The sequence below is a fragment of the Aquarana catesbeiana genome, linkage group LG10 (genome assembly GCF_042186555.1).
Source record: "Aquarana catesbeiana isolate 2022-GZ linkage group LG10, ASM4218655v1, whole genome shotgun sequence".
NCBI classification, from domain to species: Eukaryota; Metazoa; Chordata; class Amphibia; order Anura; family Ranidae; genus Aquarana; species Aquarana catesbeiana.
The window spans coordinates 51,449,619-51,475,233 of NC_133333.1; the positions used below are offsets into that span (position 1 = coordinate 51,449,619).

At 41.2% G+C, this 25,615-nt stretch overlaps 1 protein-coding gene across 1 annotated transcript in view; it reads right to left on the reverse strand.

The window, feature by feature from the left end:
• Window positions 1-621: 621 nt before the first annotated feature.
• The window catches only part of LOC141110675 (paired box protein Pax-6-like), an 80,196-nt gene continuing 55,202 nt past the window's right edge, over window positions 622-25,615 (reverse strand). Inside the window, exons 6-8 of the mRNA XM_073602163.1 lie at window positions 14,272-14,369; window positions 11,956-12,103; window positions 622-9,788 (exon numbers count right to left, since the gene is read on the reverse strand). Of these exons, the coding sequence (XP_073458264.1) occupies window positions 9,703-9,788; window positions 11,956-12,103; window positions 14,272-14,369 (332 nt within the window). The 3' untranslated portion in view covers window positions 622-9,702. The remainder of the gene's footprint in view (window positions 9,789-11,955; window positions 12,104-14,271; window positions 14,370-25,615) is intronic.

Here is a 25,615-nt window from a genome sequence, read left to right on the forward strand (position 1 = left end):
GCAATCTATTTACACAAACCTTTATATTTTTAATTGAAAGGAGATGTTACATTACAAAAAAAAATGCACTAATGTGATATAATTTTATTCAGAAGCCGTTTTGATTATATTTATCATATTTTGTGGTAAATCTATGGGGATATGTAAATTACGTAAAGGTTGCTGTGGGAAAATTTTGAGGACTTTTTTTTATATTTATTGCTACCAAATTAAAGCCTTGTCTGTCCTGAAAAAAAACAATATATAATACAATATGGTGGAATACAATTGCTAAAAGGTATGTGCAGAACTGAGACATTGACAAAAATGAAAAAAATGCTATGAGACTTTAGGGTGAAATTAAGGGAGAGACAATTGCACCGAGTACTTGAGAGCTCCCTCTATTGGCTAATCTACAAATGTTAATATTTAATATTAGAAAAATATGGAGGAGCAAGCATATAAAAAATTGTAATAGCAAAAATGACTTTACACTCAAAAGTACTAAAAATTTGCTATGCTTCCTTGAAGGCAAAAACACATTTCATGCAAAAAGTTTGGGTCTGCATATTAAACTATGTTCAGCACCCTATAAAATGTGGTTAAGCTACAGGAAATAAACATTACAGATAGAGAGAAAAAAGTTTAATAAGAATCTCAGCACAGTACAGAGCGGGCAGGTCATGCTATACAGTAATGCACAGCAAAGAGGAACATGCCAACCAAGACAAAAAACAGGGTGTGTGCAGCAACAGGCAAAAACATAATATAAAACAAAGCAGCAAGTTCAGAATATATCAGATGAATCCACAGAAAAGTGTTCATAAGATTTTGGTTTCCACACAGGTCTTTAATTACCAAGCTTGGTCCCCACTCCCCAATACATAACTGAGCACAAGACTTCCTATAACACAATAATATACAGACGTATATACAATTATAAGAGCAGATACAATGGAATGCAACAGAATGCAACACTACAATGGAATCAATACCTAGCAATGCTGCCACTTTCAATTGTACTCTATAACAATCGGGGAAGTGAAGAAGGTAGAATTGTAGCCTATAGCAACAACTGTGATCGGATTTATTGCTGCTATCTATTTTTTGTTTTATTTTTGGTTACTTTTTTATAATTTTTTAGATATATCTCCTGAGTGCAGGACTAAATTATCACTATATGCACAATGGAAAAATACAAATTTGGCCTTCAAGGGTTTCAATTTGAGATTGTTCATCACTGTTGTTCACTCTTGTATCTGTTTTCTGATATTACAAGATCATTTTGAAAAATCAAACTTAAAAAGAACCCCAAAAATGTAACATTAAAATGCACATGGAGCCATGGTTTCTCATTCTAGCATAGCTGTAATGTATTAGGATAATCCCCTGCTAAAAATTGCCTTGCTGCTGGTAATCCATTGTTCTAAGGCCACCAATTGCCCAGCTGTGTTATTAAGTGGGTGAAGTACACCCATTTCCATCTTCGTCAGAATATTTGCCATACTTCAAACGGGGGGGGATTTACTAAAGCAGGTGCACACAGAATCTGGTGCAGTTGTGCATAGTAACCAATCAGCTTCTAGATTTTACTGTCAAAGCTTAATTGAACATTAACAACACAATTTAGCTGAAGTTAGAAGCTTATTGGTTACTATGCACAGCTCCACCAGATTCTGTATACACCAGTTTTAGTAAATGTCCCCCACAGAGCTACAGAGAACATTACGCAGTGTGGAATCAGGTCATCTGAAGCAGCAGATCTGCCCAGAAGCACATGTAACAACTTCCTAAAATCTGTCTACAAAAGACTTAAAAAAAACATGAAGATTTTTTTCACTTCTAAAGACAGAATCTCTAAATTTGTCGCACTTCAAGCTCCTGTAAAATATTAGCAGTCCATTGACTGGCTTCCCCGCTTTGCTCTTTGAGGGCCCATTTACACTGTTGCATTTTAACACATGCATTATATTGCACTAAAGTTCCCCATAATGAAAATAGTAACTGTCCCATCTCTGCACTGTTGTGCAGCATGCTTTGAAAACTGTGATGTTCATTTTTTTCAGCATTTTAGTGTGTTGTAAGGCCCATATCGTAAAAGTCCATGGCAAAAAATGCATTGCATGCATTTTGATGCATTGACAACAGGTATTCACAAGCCTTGGTCAATGGTTGTTAATTCTATCCACTCCAAATCCTAAATTCATTGTATTGCAAACATGCATCAATTCCCGTCAATATCACGTGTCAACACACAAAGGTAACATGCTTTAACACATGATAATATACCTGCATTCTGGTCCAAAAAATGCACCTCTACGCACACACATAGATCTAATTAGTCCCAAAAGGTTTCTCTATAGCTGACCCTATTTATTGGTGCATTTGGGAGAAGAATTTCTGTCTGCAATGACTCTAAAGCTGGATACACACTATACAATTTTCTTTAGATTTTTTTCCCTTTAGATTTACCAAAACCATAAAATATAAGGTCAAACCTAAACACTTTTATTTGTATGCAATCAGGCAATCCCTTGCACTACATAGTTGAAGGTAAATCTAAAGGAAATCAAACAAAAAAAAAAGTATAGTGTGTATCCAGCTTTAGGGGGTTATTTACTAAAACTGCATGGTGTAAAATCTGAACAAGCTGTAGTTAGAAGCCCATTGGTTACTGTGCACAGCTGCACCAGACTCTGAGTTCACCAGTTTTAGTAAATCTCCCCCTTAGTAACCAGTCAGATCTTTGCCTTTATTCCCCCTGTGCAATGAGAAGGTAAAAGATGTATTTATTTTGCTGTTATAAACAATGGAGAAAGGAAGAGACAAATCTCAAATGTAGTCTAAGGCGTAAAAAATGCCCTGCTTTTTTTCACTCTAACAAGATGCATTGTTGTCTATGACCTTTGCACACTGCAGAGCAAAGATCAGTACAGAGGCCTAAAACAAAAAAAAATAGAATGACTATATACTCATGTACATGCACATGAGGGTACAGGTATATGGACATAAATAAACTCATAGCCCGAATAATTTATTTGTCAGGTTCCCTCCCACTTAGCCACCTCTTACTTCCTCATCCCTATTTTCATCACCTCTCACTATCTCCTCCAATAGGACACTGCTTTCATAGTGAAAGACAGTTGTCTGCACTAATGAGAAACAGCGCCCCTAGCCAGAACACATATACCTGAAATCCAATGGGGTTGATTTACTAAAACTGGAGAGTTCTCACTTCAGCTTGTTCAATTAAGCTTTGACAAAAAAAAAACTGGAAGCTGATTGGCTACCATGCACAGCTGTACCAGATTTTGCACTCTCCAGTTTTAGTTTATCAACCCCAGTGTCTCAAACTCTGATGAATCAAAAAGTGCTTCATGCTGCCAAAAATTTGATAGCCATGTGCTCTTTGGAGTAGTTGATGCGATATTTCTGTGTCTTTCAACCTCTAGTGGAGGCTTGCTTAGCCAGGGTTCCTTCAGAGGTTTCCAGGGGCTCTTTGAGCAATAAGCAAAATATAACATCGGGTAAGTAACATCTGAAAACGACGATCTTTTTAGCTGTTTGTGAGGGAGATATTCTTCCCAATGACCAAAATATAAGGAACATTCTTCCCAGTGACCGTTATGCTAATGTACCATAAGTTGTAGATATATGACTTATTGGCAGGGGTTCTCTGAGACCAGAAAGTAATTTCAGTGGTTCTTTTGTGCTAAAAAGTTTAGAATTGCTGCTCTAGTGGATTCTCCATAGAGTGTATGGAGAACAAGCTTCTGTTGGTGATAGTGTAGAGTGGTAGCTCAGCTGAAAAAAACAAATAATATACAACATCTAGCAAGTCTTGGGGAGATCTCCCCTCAGCGTTCCAGACCAACATAAAAAAAATGACAGGACGATGATAATTTGCCCCTAGTGAACTCAAAATTGAGATATACAGTATATTGTGTGTCGTGTTTCTGTTTACATTTCATTAATATATGGATGAAAAATGTTGCTCAGTTATTGTTCCATCATGTGCCTCTTTGTCAACATTTTTGTTTACAGCATGCATTCAATAAACTGGTTGAAAAAAGAAAATTATTTACATATTTGTGATGTAAATCCAGGATATAAATTATTTGATGTGAAAATATCCATAAAGTGCAGATGTTTGAGATGTCCTTAGAAAATCATGTCATCCATTGACAAGTTCAGTGTTTGCTTTTGGACAGTGCCTGGATGTGATGCTTGTAGGGTGAACAACTAACATTTCCACAGTTCTACATCTTTGAAAGTGTCAAGAAGCAGTCTTCACATGGTTTTGTAGAGGTGAGCTGGTGACTGTACAGTAGTCCTTATCTACAGTTTGACCAAGACTGGATTCCAATAACTTTGTTTTTGTAACACTTGTATCCTCAGTATTTCCAGAATTGTTTAATTATAGAAATGCTTTTAGTCCCAAAGGGGTATTTGCCGACAACTTAAAGAATGAAACCAAGATTATCAGCAGTGCAATGTTTAAAAACATGAACTAAATAACTATTATGCTGGAACATACTGCTGAAGATGGCAAATTGACAGGTTGCCTTTTTTTGTGTGTGTTCCAAACATAGGTTTCTATAAAACCAGTATGACCGAGCAATGAAATCTGTGTACAAAGCAGCATTAAAAATTGTACGTTTATATATACATATACCTCACAAATACAGTATAACCTCCAGACAGATGGCGGGCATTTAGTAAAAGTGTTGTAGTTTAACCCAGTACTACCCAAAGTGCAGAACATGCAGCATTGGATGCATACAAGCTCTCTTCAGGTAGTACCTGGCAGAGCTTAACTACATTTGTCCACTTAATTTGCAGATTCTGCTACCTGCATAGTAGTGCTGACCAATGGTTGTGCTTTACTGCTCTTTCTCAAAATTCAAGACTCAGTATGATTCTATGGGTTAGGATTGACCATTTCAAAACAACAGCTCTCTGTAGATTAACAAAGCTGCACTTTGCAGTCAATAAAGCTGAACTCCAGGTACTCCGCTAAATTCACAGCTGTAAGCTTGTGTATTTCCAGGGCATGAGGCACTGGCAGCAATTCAAGTGGCAACACATATAGAACATATAGCTGCCACACTTTGACTTAGAGGTAAAGGAAGCATGTGGAAATTCTGCTCCAAATCATAAATGGCACGATTATGGAAAGAAAATGCTATACCGAAGCTCAACTGTTTAATCAAATTTCAAAGGCTGGGGTCCAGATCTCAGGCTGGGAAGATCCATTCCCCAATATAGCTGATTCATAGTCAAAAAGCCAGCAACTAGGTGGACTTCTCATTGCAAAATCTTGCATCAATGCTATGAGGAAGGCCATTGTGGACAAAACACGTTAGCAAGACACTGTACATGTTGTTCAGTAGCCAATAAAGATTTTGCAACGAGAACTCCACCAAATTGCCTGCTTTCTGACCATGAATCTACTATAAATGGCATGATTACAGTTTCTAAATAGTGTGGCAAAGGTTGACAAGCAATAACATAGTTTGTCTTAACACAACTATAACTAGGTTAAAGAATATTGCTATTGCCAATGTATTCTAAATTGCTAGAGTGTAAGTAGCAAAAAGGTCTACATAACAAACACTCATAACTGTCAATTCTTCGAGATTGTAATCCCACAAATAACTGTGACAGTGTCTAAGTGTTCCTTAGCAACATCATCTGCCTGGAAAATATCTGCTATGCATTCCTTATCATTTCTACTTATAGTAAACCAGTACCAAACCTGGTCTATTTAAACTTGGCCTATAATAAAAAAAGGCATCAGAAGAACTTACCTCCAGTGAAAATTGATGATCAAAAAGATGCAAATTTTTCCTTTTTTATGAAAAGTTGAGCTTTGACCCATCCTGTTATTTTAGGAGTCACAATTTTGATTATTTACTGTGATGGGTGACCAAAAGGGATTTTTGAAGGAAACCAAGCGTAACTTTTGCAGGAAAAGTTGGGTTCTCCAGATCCGGGTGTTTGCAAATGTCAACTTATATGAGAGTGCTGTGGACTGTTACAAAGAAAGGTGCCTCTTAGTAGGTCACTAAGGTCCCTGCACTGCATGCGGTGGGAGATGCCCTGACTTTCATAAGGTCAAAATGAGCATTCTGCAGGCTTCCCTAAATTCTGAGTGTCCAGATGTGCTTTACATTTCCAAATGCCAACCAGGTGTTGTCTACCCCTGTCTTTGGTGTGAGAGAGGGAATTACACTTTCTGTGTAGCAGTCCAAAACATAAAAAGTTGTAGGAGTGATAGGAAATTTGCCTAAAAAGGACACAGACAGCAATAGAATCCTTTTTAGATTTTGCTATAGTAAAACAAAGTTAGAACCTCTATCAGTTTAGAATGTTTATTTCCAAATGAGTCTTCGTTCCTCCACCTCATATGGTATTATAATCCCTGATGAGGGGTATGGTTTTAGGCTCCAAAATGAATTGGTTGGTTGTGGATTGGTATTGTGGATCTCTGATTAAATTTAAATCTCTGATTAAATGCTTTAAGACTCTAGAACTGTTGGTATAACACTCTTATTCACTCATTGTCCTGTTTTTTTAGTTCTGTCATTATGACCACTGTCACTGGGGCAAGATGTACAAGGATCATCTTCAATAGACTACAAGTCACCTGGAAGAGGTTCTAACTCTTTCCTAGTTCACAAAAATGATTTCTTAAATTGCTGTCTGTTTCTGTGTTAAAGAGATTTCCTCTTGCTTCCTGCCACGTTGACCACCATCACTGGAACAGGAAGTGAACAGAAATCCTTTCCAGTGGGAACAAAGACAGAAATTAAAACCTGACAGGGACCTTTCCTCACACTGTCTAAGCTCCAAAAAAAATATCAGGAATTACTCTTCGGAGACAGGGAGAGTGGCACCAACCAAGAAACCCAATGGTTATTTCCTGTACCAAGTACAAAACTTGGGGGTCCTGATATATCATACAGCAGATCTGGGGCTGCTAACTGGCCTGCACATGTTTGTTGTAAGACATCTAATAGCAGCAAGAACAAACTGCTAAACTGTTTTTCATTAACGTGGAAGTAAACCCTCCTATCATTTTCAGCCACTGTTCAATCTGCAACTGCCATGATGCTCCTGCACCTGTGATCCATTATGACACCAGCCATAGGATGGTTTGACAGTTTGTTTGATAGCTAGCATTTCTGGCATGCCGGGAATGTTAACTGTTTTTTTTAAACCAAATGGATAGGTTTACTTCCGCTTTAACTAGCAATGCACTGAAGTTGGGTACTCACTACTGCCACCACCATGAATTATTTTATTCTATAGTCTGCAAACTAAAATAATTTTGGCTTGTCAAAACACACTGTTAATATGTGGTGATTCTCAAATGTAGCAATTATGTTCCAAAGAAAAACTATGGTACTATTTTGCATCTAAACTGGCCACAGTAAGCAACTACAATGTATTTTAAGACCCACAACCCTTTTGGTCGCTCTTGTAGGGGATTCCTCATGGCTAAAACATACATTTATGTATGGAATCATTCTAAAGGAAAGAATTGTGTTTGGCCATTCCTCTTCAGAAATGAAAACTGTGCTGTCACTAACCTACCGAAACCTTCCAATACTTTACATGCCAATCATAATAATGCAATAGGGGCAGGCACAGACAAAACATGGCTCTCACTGATTACCATTGATCTTGAAACAGGGTGACAGCAAATCTAGGTGTCAAGTTTAGGAGATCAGGTGATTTACATAGTAGCAGCTATCTTCAGAGACTAAGATAAAAATGTAATAAAATATATTTAGAGATCTAAAAAGCTCTGTCACTAGAAACCATAGAAAATGGTTAACTTTACACCAGATATCTTCTTTAACCACATCTGGCCTTTGAGTACTGAGGTGTTCTGTAAAATATATCCTGACACAGCAATTCTATAATACTATATAGCACAGTTTCTAAATTGTTTAAAAAGGAGAAAGAAGGAGGAACTGAAAGAACATGAGCATATTGCAAAACTATTTCTCCTGCCCACAGTTGCTGACAGACTTAATGAGAAATAAATGATAAAACACCTCCAGAGATGGTAATAGCAAAATAAGCACGGGGAAGAGGTTACCACAGAAACTTTAACATACTGGAATTGTGGGGCTTCAGTGGTAAATACAGTTTTAAATATACATAAATAGATTCCTAAAAATTCCGAGCAAAATTGTATATATTATTTTACCTTTTTACGAGTTTTAAATGTAAAAATGTTCAAAAGAAGCACAATGTAATATCTCACTGCGGTCACTTAAAGTGTATCTAAAGCCATTTTCACTGGACTTATATGTGAGGGAATATCCCAAATTTGGTCACCAGAACAAGAACAATAGTTCCAATGACCATTGTCTAAGAAAGATTTCCTCGAACCTCCTGTAGTGTCTTCCAGACAAGAATGATGTAATATCTTTCCGATAGGACATAGACAGCAAAAATCACTCGACAAAGCTTTAGATATACTTTAATGAAAAGTAATAGAAGGTAGAAGGTTTAAAATACTTTCCTTTCCTGGGGAAAATGCTGCCCCATGTGTCCTTCAGTGTCTGAAAGCCTAGGAACTTGGCTATATGATCATTACTGAAAGTTGGGATCAGAGTTTGGAATGGATGATCCTTTCCTTCAACAGAGATCCAAGTGCCTAGGGCTTCGGGCATGTGGCCAGCACTGGTGGAAACCTGGAGCAGCATTTTTCTCAGGAAAAATAAGCATTTAAGTCTTTCTATTACTGTTTAATTATACAACTCAAGCCTGTCATTGTATATTAATGCTAATGTGTAAATTTAGGATCAATGATCCTGCTTTGGGTGAGAGATGGGGAAGGTGTAGAAGCATAATTGCCCAATGTTCTTGATTCTGCAACACAGTCCTACAATACTGTAGATTCTCCCACACTCCACACCTCCCATGTCTTGAGAATGTCCCACCAGGCAGCACACAAGTTGCTATAGCAGGTGTCAAGTGATGTGCACCCCTATCTATTCCTGTTGCATGAGTGTTCTCTCAATTCTTCTGGAAATGATGAAAACTTTGCAGAAGTGATTATCCATACATTCTTATGGACAATCTACAAGGAGACAGATAATTTGGAAATGTGAAATGTATTTTTGAGCATTTCCATGTTACCCTCATTGAGAAGAATTCCCAATAGCAATATATGTAGCAATCACTTGAGATGGTACAATGGGAAGCTCAGATGAAAAGTTGAGTGGCTGCTGTCATGTCTGGAAAGGTGATCTCCCCACCAATGTCACTGTAAACATTGTTTTGAATTCGACCTTGTTCCCAAATTTATTCACAGCTGGAAAAATTGAGTGAAGTTCTTTTTTTTTTGACTTGTTGATAAGCAACAGTATTAATAATAGTTTTAATGACGTACAGTTGATTTTCAAGCTTGATGAACTTAAGTAACTTTAAAGAAACTGACTAATACACTTGGAAAGTCTGTTCCCTTTTATATTAAGAAAGTCCTTGCTGAGGTCTGGTGACCTGAGGTTGTATTGTTAGTATTTTCTCTTGGTATTGAACTGAGAAGTTTTAGGTTTGATGTATATGTTTGTTGATTGAGAGATGGCTGGATTCTGCTGCTGATCAATCACCAAGATCCATTGGGCCAAATCAATGATATTTCCAGTGTACATGGCAATATGGTGGCTTTCTTCAGTCTCATCAACATAAGTCCCATGTTCTTCACTGGAGTCTGGGCCAGTACTGGCTGAGATCCGGGTCTCCTCCCGGTACTTGTACAGGAACAGAAACTCCAGGAGAGATCAGACCTGAAGAAAGAAAGAGGAATATCTGAACATAGTGTATGTTGTCACATGCACAATGTAAATAACAGTTATGTTTTTATCTAATGCAGGTACCCACCTAACCCTATAATTTACAGATCCTGTTTTAATCAGTGGCTTAAAGGGACAATCAATCAGGGCTAACTGACAGTGGCTTTGCAAAGGGGCTACTAACTTAATGACCAATTTTCTATTAATAACAATAGCAACCATTCTCACATTTACTGACCAGTCAGGGCAGAAGACACCAGTAGTGCTGCATAGCTGTGCTCTACTATTATTTTCAGTGCAAGCCTAGCAGTCAAATTTGACTGTCTAAAAACAATGCATTTTATATAGCTGAGATGTCATTTCAGTAGGTTGGTTGTCAGCGACTTACTTTGGAAGGGCTAATGCCCTTCTGTGAATGTTATTTGCCTGTCTTTCTTATCACTGCTTATCAGTCACTCAGAATATGTATTCAGATAGTGAAGTCATAAGTTCATATCTTTACTCATAGCCTCATATCTTTTGCCCAATCAGGGCAAAGTGGCAGTGTCTGTATAAAGAGGCCCTCCTCAACCCATTTATACTTACCTTGCCATCACTTTCCCAATGCTTTTTCAGCATCCCCTGCTAGCCAAAATACCCATTTCTTCCAGGTGGAGCATGTGACCCCTTTTAATGTGACAGTGTCCAGCAGCCATTTCTATGTAAAGCACTGTTAAACATCCAAGTTCCATGTCATCACTCCCTCTAGCGTTCACCACTGGGGATTTTAGAACCAGCTATGGCAGAGGAAGGAGCTGTGGGGGCATTTTGGCAAAGTGAATATCAATAGTTTGGACAGCCCTTTTGTACATTGCCTTTATTGACAAGGTGACAGCATTTTTTTTAAGGTGTAAACTCACTATAGCTTTAAAGAGACTCTGTTACAGGCCATTAAATTTAACAAAAATCTTCTCCTAACATAATATGCATTTAACCTTATTTTTTGCATGTTATTTGCCTGTAAAGGCCTCACTTGTGTAGACATTCAAAAGCCCTGATGCTGTTGCTGGGTGCCACCATCTTGGATGTGACGTTATCAGCCCTAACAGATTCAGAGCTGTCACTCTAGTGACACTCTAAAGTATACTATTCTCCTATCCTCTTTCTCCAGCAGTTACATGAAGGATTATATATAGAGGTGAGTGGAGGGGAGGAATGGAGATGCCAGGTCAGCACAGAGAGTAAATAGACACTCCCAGGAGAGGAGAGGGCTATGTCCTGCAGGGTGGGAGGGTCTGTGCAATGGAATTGACTCTCCTGGAGTAGTCATACTTTCTAGTAAGCTCAGTAGCACATTACAAGCAAATACAAAACAATTTATGGAAATAAAGAACACTGCACATAAGCTTTTAAAAGCCTTGCTAATTCTGTGCTTTTAACTGCAATTTTTTTAAGTTGGTGACAGGGTCTCTTCAAGACCCATCCAAAAGTGCACCATCTCCAGGCCTGCCTAACCACATCCATTCATTTCTCAGTAAACCACACGCCCCTACAGTTTCAAAAATTGGGTTGTTCCTCCAATTTCACAAGCTACCTACAGCATTGTAACCTATCTATAGCATACCAACCTTTTGTTAGTAAGAAATTCAATGCTATAAAGTGAGGTATTTGACAAGAAAGAGTTCTAAAAATTTGAATGTCACTTGTTTCTGGCGATCACTAATGCCTTGTACACACGGTTGGACATTGATCGGACATTCCGACAACAAAATCCATGGATTTTTTCTGACAGATGTTGGCTCAAACTTGTCTTGCATACACACGGTCACACAAAGTTGTCGGAAAATCCGATCGTTCTGAACGCGGTGACGTAAAACACGTACGTCGGGACTATAAACGGAGCAGTAGCCAATAGCTTTCATCTCTTTATTTATTCTGAGCATGCATGGCACTTTGTGCTCCGGATTTGTGTACACATGATCGGAATTTCCGACAACGGATTTTGTTGTCGGAAAATTTTATACCAAGCTCTTAAACTTTGTGTGTCAGAAATTCCTATGGAAAATGTGTGATGGAGCCTACACACGGTCGGAATTTCCGACAACAAGGTCCTATCACACATTTTCCATAGGAAAATCCTATCGTGTGTACAGGGCATAAGGGTTATTTCCAAGAATTTTACCTGTAGAACCTCCCGTGCTGGATCCCAGGTTCTGGTTATTCATGTGTGTCTGAAGCTGAGGAGATGTATAGGCATCATAACTGCGGACGCTCACTGAGGGGCTTGGTGGTATCATGCAGGAATAGGAGGAGGTCTGGCTTGCCATTGGCTGGGATAATATAGAAATAAAAAGTAGTGTGAATAGCATTTAGGTAGGCACAGTAAAACAAAGCATACAACAGTGTAGAAATGCTATACATATAAAACCAATGCAGCACTCTATGTTATCAGCTTGAAAAAAACTTTGCAGATGATCATGATGAAAAAAACTTTGCAAATGATATGCCAAGTAAAGTTCATTTATTAAATGCACACTTAGGATACTTAAAAACAACTGTCAGTTGGGAATGAGATAGTAAAGGTAAAAACTTTATAAAAACTCATTGCTATTGTTGATGTACTGTAAAAGAAAATATGCACAATACCACCATTGGTCCACGTCATCCAGGGCGCCTGGTCTCAGCTAACCTGATTGGCCTGTTCGAGTTTAACCTTCAGCGGTGTGCACTACGATACACCTCCCGCAGTACAGCGGGTCAGACACCCGTTACAAGCCACCGATCATATCATTGTGTGGCCTTCCCATCCTGGCAATTTCCTCCGAAGATCGGGTTACCCATCCCAGGACTGACACTTGGAGCTGACCTGTCGATGTTAATCCCTCGTCATCCAGATCAATGGTGGTATCGTGCATATATTCTTTCACAGTACATCAACAATGGCAATGAGTTTTTATAATGTTTTTACCTTTACTATCTCATTCCCATCTGACAGTTGTTTTTAAATATCCTAAGTGTGGATTTAATAAATTAATTGCACTGATCAGAAATCTAAAACTAACATCTGAGTGGCTGGACAAGTTACAATTTTTGCCTAAATGTTTGCTGGCATTTTCCTGCACATTCTGAGAATTTATAATCCTCCATGGTGGTGGATACAGAGGCCAAATGCTGACAAATATGGATTACAAGTTTGAAATCCTCATTGTCCATGCCCAAATGGTGAATATAAAGCTCTAAGCTTCTGAATCAGTATTTCTCAACCTTAGGGAGACCCGAGCCTTCCAAATTTTACCAAAACCTTCCATCCTTTAACATGACCATGATCGACAGGTAGATCCCAATCAATCTGTTGCTGACCTTCATTCTAAATTTTCCCTATTCTATCCATAACAAACAAAATGGGCTATAGATACACTTTAAATCCATACCATAGAATAAGAAGCTAATAGGGCTGATCCATTTAAACAAAATTTAGAAAGAAAAATATCATGATTGCAGTCGTATCCCATAGCAACCATAATTTTTGTTTAATGTTTTACCAAAAATAAATGGTGAAATTTGAATGATTCCTAGTTACAATTCAACTTCTCTATGCATTTTCAGTTCTCATTTTTACTGTAATGATTAGTCGCTAGAGCAGACATTTTTGCACAGTTACTTATCACATGAATGCGCACATCAATCAGAATGGATACAAACATTGAAAAAGAAATTTCAAACTGGGTATCAATGAAAGAAGAGCGATCACTAGGGCATCACTGACCATGGCAGACAACAGATACATTTTCAAGATGAAGACAGTGTGCAGGTCCAAGGGCAATGCGCTTATACATACACAACATCCCGGAAGTAGATTGCACAATTTCTTGCCACCCAACTATGTGTACTGTAGTTCAAGTAAACATGGTGGCCGCAGGAGGCTTCTGTGTATTTTCAGTGAAGCTGATCAACAACCCCCTCCTCCCCCTCCAGCCCCAGACGGAACTCCTGCCTATAAATGGGGCTCCACTGTTGTGTCCCATCCCAGGCAGGCATCAGCAGCATATATGCCAAGATCCTCTATGACAACATGTTCTGTACTCCTCTAGCCAGCTCAGACTGCTGCTCTGTATTAGTAGGGATGTTGGAGGCTGGTGTGCATCACTTTGCTGGTGCTGTAAGATGCCCCTGGCAGCCAGAGCTGGCCGAAAGGACCCACACTTCTTATCTACCCCCACTACAAAAGTGTGCAAGAGTGTCAAACCGTGGTCCACATCTACTTCAACAGCTAAAGTCTAGGAAACCAGGGCCAAGTAGGAGGAAAGGTGTGGCCCGGTACCAGGGCATAGCCCAGTGGTTGAGAGCCACTGTTCTAAATTACAGTTGTAGTTTGGTACTTTACACTAGTCTTCAACCCTGAGCATTTTAAAGGTTTCCCCTCTAAGTCCTAAACATTTCATTAGCCCTTGATAGTGTGTTTAAATGCCCCATTGGAAGATTAAGGCTTTACACTCACTTGTATGGGTAGGTTGTTTGGCATGGTAAAACTTGGCAGAGGTGGCAAAGAACCATAGCTGTTGGTTATAGCTGCTTCACTTCGGCTTAGCATCGATCCTATGACACAAAATTGGGAGATTTTTCATCAGACTTTAATGCTTCAAAGTTTAAACAGAGGAGAAACTGGGACATTTTTTGAGAAGTGAAGACATTTGGCTCCTGCATGCAGACAAGGAATTAAAAGGTTAAAGAGAACCAGTGACAAAAGCTGTAATAAAGTATAACAGTTATATATTATGAAAGACCATTACTTAAAGTATAACTAAAGGCATCCGTTTTAATATCAAATAAAGTGCAGAGGGATTAAGGATTTTCACCTGCAAGTTCTTTTTTTTTTTTGCTGTCTGTGTCCCTTATTACAAAGATTTACCCTCTCTATTTTTCCTATTTACCATTATCACCAACACTAAAAGAAAATCCTACATTGTGGGTAATCACCAGAACAGGAAAAGAAAGAAATCTTCCAATGTGGGGCACTAGTTATGGTGACCCTGAGGACAACAAGAAATCCCCTCCTTTTCGAGGGCTTTCATTTTACTTCCTGTTTTGGGGACAAGAAGTAAAGTGAAATCTTCCCAATGGGACACTGGTAAGGCAAGAAAAAAAAAACTGATTGAGTTTCCAAATATAAGGAAACTATTTTGCTTTTAGATCTATTTTAAAGGATATGTTATATAAATACAGACATCCCAAATTTTCCTGGACACTTCCAGATCTTTGGCCAAGAGAAGTAATTCAGTGTAGGTTTTCCCCTGTGTAGTGCTGGGATCTTCAAATCTAGCCCAGCAGCTCTGATAATTTTTTCTCTTCCTCCTTGCAGATGCCACTAAAGCAGGGAGAAGAGGCTGGACTAAGCCTGTGCCTGTAATTGGCTACCAGTGCAACCAAGGGACAGGACCCACCCAGGCCAGGATGATTCTGAATGGTTGGACAGCCAGAAGGGTAAGCCCCACCCACTAGGGGAGGAGGGTTCCCTGTGCTCCACATGGGAGCAGGTAGCCCCAGAATGGAGCTCCAGTGACCCACATGGCAGGCTGGGGTCCCTGGGGGCTGCAAGAATCACTTGTATAGTGTTCTATAATCTCCCCCCTGATTCTTTTCTGTTGAGAAGCCCTGCTAAGTCTTTTCTGTGTGCTGAAGAACCAAGGGCACCTGCTGCTGCTGGAAAAAAGACTGACTACAAGCAATGCTGAGAGTATGATTACAGAGACTCAGAGGGAGAATTCTGCAGTGGTGGCCAGACCTGGAAGTCTGTGTGCAATTAGACACAGAAATATCAGCTAGTCTTCGAGGATAAGTACTAATGGACCACATGCAGCATGGAGTTGTGAGTATCGAGCCATGCATTGGACCTCGTGCTACAGGTGGGAGCTGCTGAGCCATGTGTTGTTACCAGGAGAACCAGGGCTACAGAGAATGGTTGCTGAGTCTATGTGGACACCGTGGTACTTGTGGGATGTGTGTGAGCTGTAAATTCCCTGTCCACAAAGTGCTGCCCCAGAAAACTCATAAAAGCATAGATTTGCCCTTGGGTACTGACCCATAAGCTGGCAATAATTTGAACTGTAGTGATGCTAACCCAAATTATAACTGGTGCAAACAGGTTAGAATTATCAGCATCAACTAACCCAGAAATAAAGGTCTTTGTGAGTGCAATATGCATATAGCCCAAATAGTAGGTGGGTGTATACATTCCTGACAAAGGGGTAACCCTGGGGGTGTCTACAGGTACCTGGCCCCTAATTGTCAATGTTAGCTGGCTATCGTAGGGGCCCTTTTGTACGGTGGTGTATATGGAGCCATCTTCAAGAATATGCAACAGATGGCTGATGAGCTGCTAAACAAGGAGTAGTCTCTATTGCATTAACTATGTCAGTGTTGTGATAAGCACAGATGGTTCAGCTGACCCATCCTGGAACACAGAAATCCGGTCCAGATCACTTGGAGGTCTGCTGTCCCTGAAGTATCAGTCCTCGCAATCAGGTCCTCCCAATCAAGTTCTCACCTACAGTATCAGGTCCTCACTGAGGTAGGCACACACGCCAACGGGTCTCCCCAGCCCTGCTCCCCAAGACACAGCAACTCTCTGTGGCTCAGTCTCTCGCTTTGGTCCTCATAGACCCTGTCCTCTGGTTCTAATGACGCAGCAAGCATGCCCAGCTCCGGTCCATACACACCAGGACCTTCTCTGGGCATTTGAGTCTGTAGCTCCATTACTTTCTATTGTACAGCAGCCCCTCTGAATTACATTTTTCCTAATCCATTGCAGAAGGCACTTTCAAGTGGGGTGGAAAGCCACATGCACACAGTCAGCAGTGGGGGGGGGGGGGGGATAGCGAGTGGGGGATTCAGCACACAGCCACTCCAGCAGTACAGCAGGGAAGTGAGAAGAGAGAGGCCAATTGGAAGACACGCAGCCCAATGCTCCTCTCACCCGACAACTCAGTGGTGGGGGTGGGGGTTAGCAAGCGGAGAATACACACACAGTGGGCACAAGCTTGAGAGGTGAACCCTGGGTGAGATCATTAGCCACTTGCTTCTGCTGATTGCTCAAATGCTACAACACATGGGCCACATCACTGGCAAGACACTGTCACCAAATTCACTGGCCAATGATTGGCGTGGATCAAAAAACTAGTTAGCTCAGATGATTTTCAGGGATGTAGGATCATTTGTTACCTTGGAAATGTCAATTACACTATGTTAACCAATCTATTGCACTTGTTCTCTAACTTTTTTTCTTACAGGGCTTGCAGTCCAATAAAGCACATTGAAACTTTCATCAGCTGTGCCGTGGTGTCATTCGGGTACTGGTAAGGGTGAGTCATCACTAGTGCAATTCAGAAGGTACCCAAAATATCCAGTGGCCCTTTCAGGGGGTGAGCACTACATGTGTCAATCAATAAATATTGTGATATCCACTGTATCCTGCCCATCTCCTGAATAGAGGCCAGGGATTAGTAGTGGAGAGCCAGTGCTCCAGTATGGAGTGCAGGCTTCCTGTAAGTAGCACCAGAAAATGTAGTAGTCAGGGAAAACTGATCCCCTTACTGGGATGTTGCCTATGGTCAAGAGTAGAGATATCTAGGAATCTGTGTCATATTCTCCATTTCTATCAGGTGGCAAGATTTACTTTGCCATTGGTCCCCTTACTTCCCTTACCTGTTCACCCTGGGTGCCCAGGTCTATGAGCATGCAAAATCTGCAGGGGATTCTTTTTCTATTTTTAGTTGCAGAGATTGTGCAATGGAAAATCACTATATTAATTATTAGGTGGTGCCCTTATATGAATGTATAATACTTTCTTAATTGCTATAAGATATTGCAGGTGGAAATTGAACCCCCTGAGCCCTCTGCAACAAACTAGCCCAAGATTCTTGTAAAAAGCACGCATGTGAAGTAGCAAGAGTTCAAAGGACCCTTTTACTGTTCCATGGGGCAGATATTTTTCCAGTGTCCAGTAGGGATGAGCCGAACACCCCCCGGTTCGGTTAGTGGCAGAACATGCGAACAGGCAAAAAATTTGTGCGAACATCGCTAAAGTCAATGGGACTTGAACGTGAAAAATCGTAATTGCTAATTTTAAAGGCTAATATGCAAGTTATTGTCATAAAAAGTGTTTGGGGACCCGGGTCCTGCCCCAGGGGACATGCATCAATGCAAAAAAAAGTTTTAAAAATGGCCGTTTTTTGGAGAGTGTTTTTAATAATGCTTAAAGTGAAACAATAAAAGTTAAATATTCCTTTACATATCATGCCTGGGGGGGGGGGGGGGGGGAGACTATAGTATGCCTGTAAAGTGGCACATTTTTCCCGTGTTTAGAACAGTCCCTGCACAAAATGACATTTCTAAAGGAATAAACGTGATTTAAAACTGCTTGCGGCTGTAATGTAATGTTGCCCCCCCCATTGAGGTGGTACCAGAACACTGTAAGCCCTCACAGTTACTCTTGGTGGGAGCTGGAACGGGCCCTGCTGTGAAATATTATATCAAGAATTGTAATTACGTGCCCCTGTTAAACAGGGGCATAAAAATTGGACCTTAGGTGGTGGTGGTGGTGGCACAACGCTGTAAAGCCTCACAGATACTTTTGTTAAAGACAGGAACAAGCCCTGCTGTGAAACATTGGATCAAAAATTGTAATTACACGCCCCTGTTAAACAGGGGCAGAAAAATTGGGCCTTAGGCAGTGGTGGTGGTGCCCTGAACCGAAAATATTCCTAGAAGCTATCATCATAAAGATTGAGGAGGAATAGGATAGTCACTCAACATAATAGGATAGTCACTCAGCATATGCAGTCTTCAAGGGATCACACATCCATAGAAAAATCAATCGGTTACATCAGCATCAGGTGCTTGGTAGCTGGTGATCCAAGACTGATTCATTTTTATGAATGTGAGCTGCTCAGCAGAGTCTGTGGACAGGCGCACTCTGTGATTGGTTACAAAGCCTCCAGCAGCACTGAATGTGCATTCAGAAAGCACGCTGGATGCAGGACAGGCCAGAAGCTCAATTGCATATTGAGCAAGCTCTGGCCAGTGGTCCATCCTCAAGACCCAGTAACCCAGTGGATGTTCTTGTGGAAAGGTCTCCAAGTCTGATCTTGCCCGTAGATATTCCTGCACCATGTAATTCAAACGCTGGTGATGGTTGCTGGAACAGATCAGACCTGGGCGCCGAGGACTGAAGAATTGTCTAAAGGCATCGGTCAGCCGGCCACCTTCTCCACCGCTCTTTGTGTGACTGAACAAGGCCTCAACAACACGTTGTCCAACACCAGGAAATTGTAACCTCCCAGGTTCTGGAAACACATTGCACAAACATTTCTGCAAGGCCTCCCGAAGATGTTTCATCCTCTGCTCCCTCTGCGAAGGCTGGATAAGTTCTGTAACCTTACCCTTGTAACGTGGATCAAGAAGGGTTGCCAGCCAGTAATTATCCCTCTCCTTGATACCACGAATCCTAGGGTCCTTTCGCAGGCTTTTCAGGATCAGGGAGGCCATGCAGCATAAGTTTGCAGAGGCATTCAATCCGGAGTCCTCTGGGTCACTAAAGATCATATGATCCTCAACCACCTCCTTCCAGCCACGTACAACTCCTTGGGTTTCGAGGGACTGCAAACGATCCCTTGAACGTGTCAAAAGAATATATTTTGCACTAACCATATAAAAATCCAAACAGGTGCAGCTGCTCGTGTAAGTCAAAAATACAAAAAAAAACAAAAGAATAATGGAAAATTACAAGCGCGCCACCAATGAATATATATCGTGATACAAAGTATACAACAGCTTTATCCACGTGATTTACCACTATTTTTGTGAAAAAATAAATGAAAAAATAAATAAAAAATTGTGATACATTGTTGTACCTAGTGTTTATATATCACAAATAAAGAGCAACTAAGTTACTCTATATACTAGTAACCTAATACCAACATATTTAAATAAAATCCTTTTCAGAATTGTGAAATAATTTTGTGCCTTTTAGAACTAGTGTTATTGTGAAAAAATAAATTTGGTGATCTATGTGCTCAGCAATCTAATTGCTCCCACTTCACACACCAATTAAATTAATAATTGTTCCTCTGCAAAAAAAAATTTTCTTATAAATATACACCCTCGTGATATATCATAAACAATAAAGTCCATGTGAGGATATCTTGTATTGTGGATCAACCATGAATCTTCCGCTTTGACACACACAGATGATCTTCCCACACACCAATTAAATTAATAATTGTTCCTCTGCAAAAAAAAATTTTCTTATAAATATACACCCTCGTGATATATCATAAACAATAAAGTCCATGTGAGGATATCTTGTATTGTGGATCAACCATGAATCTTCCGCTTTGACACACACAGATGATCTTCCCACTTTAGGTAAAGTAAAAATATTCTCTTACCGAATCTGTTGGATCTCAGATTATAGAGATCTAAAAGGCTTGTTGCATTTGCCTGCCGGCTTCTGTGATCTCCACCTGGGTAACACTCCAGAAAGCTGTCCTCTCTTCGTTCAGTGGAACAGCAAACAGATACTTGTTTAAGGTTCAGGTGTTGATTTCCACAACTGCGGGAGGGAAGATCAATTATCTTCCCTGGATCCTCCACATATCCAGACCCCTCAATGAAGACAAAACGGGGGAGACTCCATAGTGTAGATGTATAAAATTTATTATAAAAAGTCACTCATCACTCCACAGCAATTGCGCACAGCATTAAAAACACAGCATTCCAAGAACTGCAAGCCAAAAAGTCAAATCAAATTGCACAGCAAAATACACCGCAAATTGTGCACACCAAAGGGAACCGGATAAAAAATAGCAATAGCTTACAGGCAGAATATGTCTCCGTTCCCAGTAGAAGCCTGTTGAGGGGAAACGTGCGTCGGATGGAGCAAGTGGCTGTAATGCCATCATGTTTTATTCATTTTTTCCCCATGCAGTAAGAAGGCTCAACCCTCTGCTGCCTGTAAGCTATTGCTATTTTTTATCCGGCTCCCTTTACTGTGCACAATTTGCGGTGTATTTTGCTGTGCAATTTGATTTGACTATTTGGCTTGCAGTTCTTGGAATGCTGTGTTTTTAATGCTGTGCGCAATTGCTGTGGAGTGAAAAGTGACTTTTTATAATAAATTTTATACATCTACACTATGGAGTCTCCCCCGTTTTGTCTTCATTGAGGGGTCTGGATATGTGGAGGATCCAGGGAAGATAATTGATCTCCCCTCCGCAGTTGTGGAAATCAACACCTGAACCTTAAACAAGTGTCTGTTTGCTGTTCCACTGAAGGAAGAGAGGACAGCTTTCTGGAGTGTTACCCAGGTGGAGGTCACAGAAGCCGGCAGGCAAATGCAACAAGCCTTTTAGATCTCTATAATCTGAGATCCAACAGATTCGGTAAGAGAGCATTTTTACTTTACCTAAAGTGGGAAGATCATCTGTGTGTGTCAAAGCGGAAGATTCATGGTTGATCCACAATACAAGATATCCTCACATTGACTTTATTGTTTATGATATATCACGAGGTTGTATATTTATAAGAAAAAAAATTTTGGCAGAGGAACAATTATTAATTTAATTGGTGTGTGAAGTGGGAACAATTAGATTGTTGAGCACATAGATCACCATAATTTATTTTTTCACAATAACACTAGTTCTAAAAGGCACATAATTATTTCACAATTCTGAAAAGGATTTTATTTAAATATGTTGGTATTAGGTTACTAGTATATAGAGTAACTTAGTTGCTCTTTATTTGTGATATATAAACACTAGGTACAACAATGTATCACAATTTTTTATTTATTTTTTCATTTATTTTTTCACAAAAATAGTGGTAAATCACGTGGATAAAGCTGTTGTATACATTGTATCACGATATGTATTCATTGGTGGCGCGCTTGTAATTTTCCATTATTAACGATCTCTTGAAGACTGCTGCTGATGCTGAGTGTTATCCTCCCCCTCCATGCTGACACAATCCTCCTCCTCCTCTTCTTCTTCCTGTGTGATCGGTGGGCGTGCAGGAATACTAGTATATTGATAAAGGGGGTCTTGAGAGGTAAGGAAGTCCTCCTCTTCCTCCCGCTGTTCTGCCTCAAGTGCCCTGTCCATTATTCCACAAAGCGTGTGCTCCAACAGGAAGACAAGAGGGACAGTATCACTGAAGCATGCACTGTCACTGCTCACCATCCTCGTGGCCTCCTCAATTGGTGACAGGACAGTGCATGCATCCTTGATCAGTAGCCACTGGCGTGGGGAAAAAAAGCCAAGCTCCCCTGACCCTGTCCTTGTGTCATACTCACACAGGTACTCATTGATGGCCCTCTGCTGCGTGTGCAGCCGCTGCAGCATTGCCAACATTGAGTTCCATCTGGTGGGCATGTCACAAATGAGGCGGTTCTTGAGCAGGTTGCATTCTTTTTGAATGCCAGCCAGCCGAGCACTGGCATATGACCGGCGGACACAACCACAGACTTTCCTGGCCTGCCTCAGGAGATCCTGTAAGCCAGGGTACGTGTTCAAGAACCACTGCACCACCAAATTCAGGACCTGAGCCAAACAGGGAACATGGGTCAAGTGTCCCTGTCGGAGGGAGGAGAGGAGGTTGGTGCCATTGTCGCATACAACCATTCCTGGCTGAAGCTGGCGTGTCGTCAACCACCCCTCAGCCTGCCCCTGCAGAGCTAACAGAATCTCTGCCCCAGTGTGGCTCCTGTCCCCTATGCAGACCAACTCAAGCACCGCATGGCATCTTTTTGCCTGAGTGCTTGCATAGCCCCTTGAACACCTACGGAGCACCGCTGGTTCAGAGGAGAAATCTGCAGAGGAAGAGGCCATAGAGAAAGAAGAAGTGGAGGGGGTGGAGGAGAGAGCTGTGGTAGAATCACCACTAGCATTTTGGAAGCGTGGTGGCGGAACAAGCTCCAACAATACTGAACCCTGTCCTGCATCCTTCCCAGCTGCCAGCAGAGTTACCCAGTGTGCTGTGAAAGAAAGGTAACGTCCCTCTCCATGCCTGCTGAACCAGGAGTTAGCAGTAATGTGCACCTTACTGCTGACCGCCCTGTCCAACGAGGCCAAGAAATTGTCTTCCACATGCTGGTAGAGAGCCGGAACGGCCTTCCTTGAAAAGAAATGGCGTTTGGGAACCTGCCTCTGAGGTACCGCACATTACACAAATTCACAAAAGGGGGCAGAGTCTACCAGATGATAAGGCAGCAGTTGCAGTGCTAGCAATTTGGCCAAGCTAGCATTCACACTGAGCATGTGGATGGCTGGGACGGAATGTCTTTCGATGGTTTAGCAACTGGGGTAGGGAAATTTGCCTGCTAAAATCCGATGTTGGTGTACCGCTAGCAGATTGGCCACAAGTACTTGGGGCACCTATTTCTATACCTTCATTCCTCTCAGTGCAGGTTTCTGAGAGGACTGGAGGTATAGTGAGGTTGGAGATCCCAGCTGATGAGAAGCAAGGAGAGGTCCGCCTTGTTCTTTGATGTGGGTCTTTTAAGTGCTGTTGCCAACGGACTGCATGGGAGGTCGTCATATGTCTGTTCAAGCATGTGGTGCCCAAGTGGCTGCTGTTTTGGCCACGCTTGATACGCTTCAGACATATGTTGCAAACAGCAACAGTGTGATCTGCTGCACATGTGTCAAAAAAGGCCCACACCAAAGAACTTTTCAAAACATGTGGGGAGTCAGCAGGGCGCCCTGCACCTGCTTAGCTCTGCGGTGTGATGCAATACGGTGGCTGCCCCTTGGAGGGCATCCTGCCTCATTGGAGATGTGCCTCCTCCTCCTCTCTTCTATCAGGCACCCAAGTAGAGTCAGTGACCTCATCATCCCCTCCCTCCTCATCACTGGAGCAAACTTGGCAGTATGCTGCAGCTCGGGGAACATGACTGCCAGTTTCTTGACCTTCTTGGGCACCCCCTCTCTCTAGGCTCACGTTACTCCCTTCCTCAACCTGGGTACCATCATCGGAGCCTTCAAATTGCTGCGTATCCTCCTGCAGCATGTACCCAACACTGTGGTCGAATAGTTCAGGGGACTCCTCCATGCATGATGGTGGGGCTAGGGAAGGAGTGACTGTTGACATGGAGCTGATGAAATAGGCGCTTTGGCAGCTGCATTACTCTACTCTAAACCTGAGTGACAGAGGATGAGGAGGATGTGGAGGGCTTTGTTATCCATTCCACCAACTCTCCTGCATGTTGTGGCTCAATAACATGGCCAGCTGCAGAAAAAAAGAACAAGCGTGCCCCACGGCCATGTGCTGAGGATGCACCGTGTCCACGACCAGCACTGTTGACTGTAGACACAGAGCCTGCTTGCCCTCTTTTAGTGGCCTGTGAGTGTCTGCCTCTCCTTGGTGGCCTTCCAGACATGCTGTAAATTTTGTTTAGCAAAACCACACTACACTGTATTGTGTACTGTGTACACCACCAGAAAAGTAGTATCAACTGCACTAGGGTTGCACGGTACTGTGTACACCAACAGAAGTGTAATAACAACTATGGGTGTACTGTATTGTGTACACCACCAGAAAAGTAGTAGCAATTGTACTAGGGGTGAACGATATTGTGTACACCACCAGAAGTCTAATAGCAACTATGGGTGCACTGTATGTATTGTGTACTGTGTACACCACCAGAAAAGTAGTAGCAACTGCACTAGGGGTGCACGGTACTGTGTACACCAACAGAAGTTTAATAACAACTATTGGTGCACTGTATGTTTTGTGTACACCGCCAGAAAAGTAGTAGCACTTGAAACTGCAATACGGGTGCACCGTACTGTGTACACCAACAGAAGTGTAACAACAATTATGGGTGTACTGTATTGTGTACACCACAAGAAAAGTAGTAGCAACTGCACTAGGGGTGCACGGTACAGTGTACACTAACAGAAGTGTAATAACAACTATGGGTGTACTGTATTGTGTATACCACCAGAAAAGTAGTAGTAACTGCACTAGGGGTGAACGGTATTGTGTACTCCACCAGAAGTCTAATAGCAACTATGGGTGCACTGTATGTATTGTGTACACCACCAGAAAAGTAGCAACTGCACTAGGGGTGAACGGTATTGTGTACACCACCAGAAGTCTAATAGCAACTATGGGTGCACTGTATGTATTGTGTACTGTGTACACCACCAGAAAAGTAGTAGCAACTGTGTACCGTGCAGCAACAGAAGTGCAATAACAACTATGGGTGCACTGTATGTATTGTGTACACCACCAGGAAAGTAGTAGAAACTGCACTAAGGGTGCACGGTACTGTGTACACCAACAGAAGTGTAATAACAACTATGGGTGTACTGTATTGTGTACACCACCAGAAAAGTAGTAGAAACTGCACTATAAGTGCACGGTACTGTGTACACCAACAGAAGTGTAATAACAACTATGGGTGTACTGTGTACACCACCAGAAAAGTAGTAGCCATTGCACTATGGGTGCACAGTACTGTGTACACTGCCTGAAGTATATTAGAAAAACATACACAAGACAAGACTGTCTGCGTATATATATATATATACATATACATACATATACATATTAAATACACTGCAGCTAACTGAATAACCTGCCTGCCTGAAGTATATTAGAAAAAGTACACCAGGAACGGCCTGCAGTCAGATATAGCTAAACTGGATATATTGTGTATATATATATATATATATATATATATATATATATATATATATACACACACACACACACACACACAAGACTGTCTGTATATATATATTAAACACACTGCAGCTAACTGAATAACCTGCCTGCCTGCCTAC